This window comes from Passer montanus, unplaced genomic scaffold, assembly GCF_014805655.1.
Source record: "Passer montanus isolate IOZ18808 unplaced genomic scaffold, ASM1480565v1 scaffold989, whole genome shotgun sequence".
NCBI classification, from domain to species: Eukaryota; Metazoa; Chordata; class Aves; order Passeriformes; family Passeridae; genus Passer; species Passer montanus.
The window spans coordinates 3,218-7,902 of NW_024375356.1; the positions used below are offsets into that span (position 1 = coordinate 3,218).

A 4,685-nucleotide genomic window follows, 5' to 3' on the forward strand; every position below is an offset into this window, starting at 1 on the left:
CCCCCCAGGGACGTCCCCCAGCCCCACAGGGGTGTCCCCAAACCCAGCAGGGACAGTCCCCAGCCCCACAGGGATGTCCCCAAACCCATCAGGGACGTCCCCCAGCCCCACAGGGACGTCCCCCAGCCCCACAGGGATGTCCCCAGCCCCACAGGGACAGTCCCCAGCCCCACAGGGGTGTCCCTAAGCCCTCAGTGTCCCCAGGAGAACTACGAGGACCCGCACAAGACGCCGGCGTCGCCCGTGGTTCACATCCGCGGCCTCATCGACGGCATCGTGGAGGCCGACCTGGTGGAGGCGCTGCAGGAGTTCGGGCCCATCAGGTGGGGACACGGGGACACCGGGGGACACTGGAGACACTGGGGACACCAGGGTGGGGACACCAGGGTGCTGCCACCACGAGGTGCCACCACCACGGTGATCGTGTCCCCTGTCCCAGCTACGTGGTGGTGATGCCAGGGGTTGGTGACACCATGGGGTGATGCCACCACGAGGTGCCACCACCACGCTGACCGTGTCCCCTGTCCCAGCTACGTGGTGGTGATGCCAAAGAAGCGGCAGGCCCTGGTGGAGTTCGAGGACATCCTGGGCGCCTGCAACGCCGTCAACTACGCGGCCGACAACCAGATCTACTTCGCCGGCCACCCTGCCTTCGTCAACTACTCCACCAGCCAGAAGATCTCGCGGCCCGGCGACAGCGACGACGCGCGTGGCGTCAACAACGTGCTGCTCTTCACCATCCTCAACCCCATCTACTCCATCACCACGGTGAGGGGCTGTTATTGGGGTTTATTGGGGTTTATTGGGGTTTTATTGGGGTTTGTTGGGGTTTGGGGTCACCACCAACGTGCTGCTCTTCACCATCTCCAACCCCATTTACTCCATCACCACGGTGAGGGGCTTTGGGGGTTTTTATTGGGATTTTGGGGTTCTTAACTGTATTTTTGGGTTCTGGGCTGTATTTTTTGGGTCCTGGGCTGTATTTTGGGGTCCCAGGTGGGTGTTTCAGATCCCGGGCTGTATTTTGGGGTCCCAGGTGGGTTTTTTGGGGTCTTTTGTTACTTTTCAGGGTCCCAGGTGGGTATTTGGGGTCCTGGGCTGTATTTTTGGGGTCCTGGGATGTAGTTTTTGGGTCCTGGGCTGCATTTTGGGGTCGCGGGTGTGTTTTGGGGTGCCCCTGACCCCCGTGTCCCCCCAGGACGTGCTGTACACCATCTGCAACCCGTGCGGGCCGGTGCAGCGCATCGTCATCTTCCGCAAGAACGGCGTGCAGGCCATGGTGGAATATCCCACACTGCAATTTGGGGGATTTTGGGTTTTTGGGGGGGTCCCCGAAATCTCAGTGCCCCCAGTTCCCTCGGGAATGGGCGTCCAGGGGGGCTGAGCTGCCCTAAATAGCTCAGGTGGCCTCACTCTCCTGAGGTCACAAAAATCCCCAGGTTCCTTCAGGAATTCCCAAAATCCAGTTGGGAATTCCCCCAAATCCAGTCAGGGGTTCCTCCAATCCCAGATCTCATCAAGAGTTCCCCAGATCCCATCAGGAGTTCCCAAATCCCTCGGGAATTGCCCCAAATCCTGTCAGGAATTGCCTCAATCCCATCGGGAATTCCTCCAAATCCCATCGGGAATTCCCCCAAATCCTATCAGGAATTCCCCAAATCTCCTCAGGAGTTGCCCCGATCCTGTTGGTAATTGCCCCAAATCCCTCAGGAATTTCCCCAATCCCAAATCCCTCAGGAATTGCCCCAAATCCCTCAGGAATTGCCCCAAAGTCCAGGTTTTGTTCTCCTTGACCCCGGGGCACGTTGGACTCGGTGCAGAGCCAAGGCCTCGCTTGACCCCAATCCCAAACCCCACTGGGAGTTGCCCCAGTCCCAGATCCCTCAGGAGTTCCCAAATCCCTCGGGAATTGCCCCAAATCCCTCAGGAATTGCCCCAAAGTCCGGGTTTTGTTCTCCTTGACCCCGGGGCACGTTCGACTCGGTGCAGAGCGCGCAGCGCGCCAAGGCCTCGCTCAACGGCGCCGACATCTACTCGGGGTGCTGCACGCTCAAGATCGAGTACGCCAAGGTGGGCACACCTGGGCACACCTGGGCACACCTGGGGACAGCTTGGGACACCTGGGCACAGCTGGGGGCACACCTGGGGACAGCTGGGGACAGCTGGGCACACCTGGGGACAGCTGGGCACACCTGGGGGCACACCTGGGGACACGTGGGCACACCTGGGGACAGCTGGGACACAACCTGGGCACAGGTGGGCAGGTGCCAACCCCCCCTGCCCCCCCAGCCCAGCCGCCTGAACGTGTTCAAGAACGACCAGGACACCTGGGACTACACCAACCCCAACCTGAGCGGGACAGGTAAGGGGGCGGCCTCACCTGGCCAGGTGGGCACCAGGGAGGGAGGGGCCACGAGCTTTGGGGAGGATCCCTGGGATTGGGGGGGGTTGGAAAAGGGGGAGGGGCCATTGCTTTCCCACTTGGAGCCTGGGGGAGTGGCACACCTGGATGGGTGACACACCTGAGAGGTGACACACCTGGAAAGGTGACACACCTGGAAAGGTGACACACATCTGGAGAGGGATCACACCTGGAGAGGGATCACACCTGAGAGGTGACACACCTGAGAGGAGACACACACACAGAGGTGACACACCTGAGAGGTGACACACCTGAGAAGTGACACACCTGAGAAGTGACACACCTGAGAAGTGACACACCTGGAGAGGGGTCACACCTGGAGAGGTGACACACCTGGATGGGTAACACACCTGAGAGGTGACACACCTGGAGAGTTGACACACCTGGATGGGTGACACACCTGGGAAGTGACACACACTTGGAGAGATGACACACCTGGAGAGGGGTCACACCTGGAGAGGTGACACACCTGGATGGGTAACACACCTGAGAGGTGACACACCTGGAGAGTTGACACACCTGGATGGGTGACACACCTGGGAAGTGACACACACTTGGAGAGATGACACACCTGGAGAGGGGTCACACCTGGAGAGGTGACACACCTGGATGGGTAACACACCTGAGAGGTGACACACCTGGAGAGTTGACACACCTGGATGGGTGACACACCTGGGAAGTGACACACACTTGGAGAGATGACACACCTGGAGAGGGGTCACACCTGGAGAGGTGACACACCTGGATGGGTAACACACCTGAGAGGTGACACACCTGGAGAGTTGACACACCTGGATGGGTGACACACCTGGGAAGTGACACACACTTGGAGAGATGACACACCTGGAGAGGGGTCACACCTGGAGAGGTGACACACCTGGATGGGTAACACACCTGAGAGGTGACACACCTGGAGAGTTGACACACCTGGATGGGTGACACACCTGGGAAGTGACACACACTTGGAGAGATGACACACCTGGAGAGGGGTCACACCTGGAGAGGTGACACACCTGGATGGGTAACACACCTGAGAGGTGACACACCTGGAGAGTTGACACACCTGGATGGGTGACACACCTGGGAAGTGACACACACTTGGAGAGATGACACACCTGGAGAGGGGTCACACCTGGAGAGGTGACACACCTGGATGGGTAACACACCTGAGAGGTGACACACCTGGAGAGTTGACACACCTGGATGGGTGACACACCTGGGAAGTGACACACACTTGGAGAGATGACACACCTGGAGAGGGGTCACACCTGGAGAGGTGACACACCTGGATGGGTAACACACCTGAGAGGTGACACACCTGGAGAGTTGACACACCTGGATGGGTGACACACCTGGGAAGTGACACACACTTGGAGAGATGACACACCTGGAGAGGGGTCACACCTGGAGAGGTGACCCTCCTCTTCCTCCTCTTCCTCCTCCTCTTCTTCCTCCTCTTCCTCCTCCTCCTCCTCCCACCCTCACACCACACGGGGGGGGGCCCAAGCAATCCCCAAAAAATCAAAATCCAGGAGGAAAAAATCACCAAAACCCAAAAAAATTCCCCCAAAAAAATCACCACCATCAGCGGGACCCCCCGGCGAGGGACATGGACACAGCCCAGGAACATTTCATGGGAAAGCCATTTTTGGTCACTTTCAGGACCTTCCAAGGCCATTTTTGGTCACTTTCAGGACCTTCCCAGACATCCAACCCCGTGTTTTGGTGGTTCTCCAGAACTCTCCCACTTCCAGGACCTCATTCCAGGCCTTTCAGGAGCTTTTCTCCCTTCCATGACACAATTCCGATGGGTTTAGGAGCTTTTCTCCATCCTTGACACAATTCCAGTGTTTTTAGGAACTCTTCTCGCCCAGAAGACAAAATCCCAGAGTTTTTAGGAACTCTTCTCTCTTCCATGACAAAATTTCAGTGTTTTTAGGAGCTCTTGTTCACTCCATGCCACGATTCCGTGGTTTTATCAATCCTTCTCCTTCCACACCACAACTCAGTGGTTTTGGGACCACCCAGGCCCTTTTTGGTGGTGTCAGGACCTCTCCTGAGCATCCCCGAGGTGCCGCCACCTCCCAAAAACCCCAAACCCACCAAATCCGGGCTGGGGGGGCCCAAACCCCCAGGAACATTCCAGAAACATCCCAAGGAACGTTCAAGAACACCCAGGAACGTTCCAAGAAAAATTCCAGCAACACCCCCAGGAACGTTCCACCAACACCTCCAAGAACATTCCAGGAACACCCAAAGAACA

At 57.8% G+C, this 4,685-nt stretch overlaps 1 protein-coding gene across 1 annotated transcript; it reads left to right on the forward strand.

Moving 5' to 3' along the window:
- Window positions 1-201: 201 nt before the first annotated feature.
- On the forward strand, window positions 202-2,532 carry LOC120496294 (heterogeneous nuclear ribonucleoprotein L-like). Its single transcript, XM_039696581.1, has 5 exons — window positions 202-323; window positions 531-768; window positions 1,199-1,284; window positions 1,974-2,070; window positions 2,290-2,532. The coding sequence occupies exons 2-5, from the start codon at window positions 544-546 to the stop codon at window positions 2,515-2,517; spliced, it is 636 nt and encodes a 211-aa protein (XP_039552515.1). The 5' UTR covers window positions 202-323; window positions 531-543; the 3' UTR covers window positions 2,518-2,532.
- The last annotated feature ends 2,153 nt before the right edge of the window (window positions 2,533-4,685 follow it).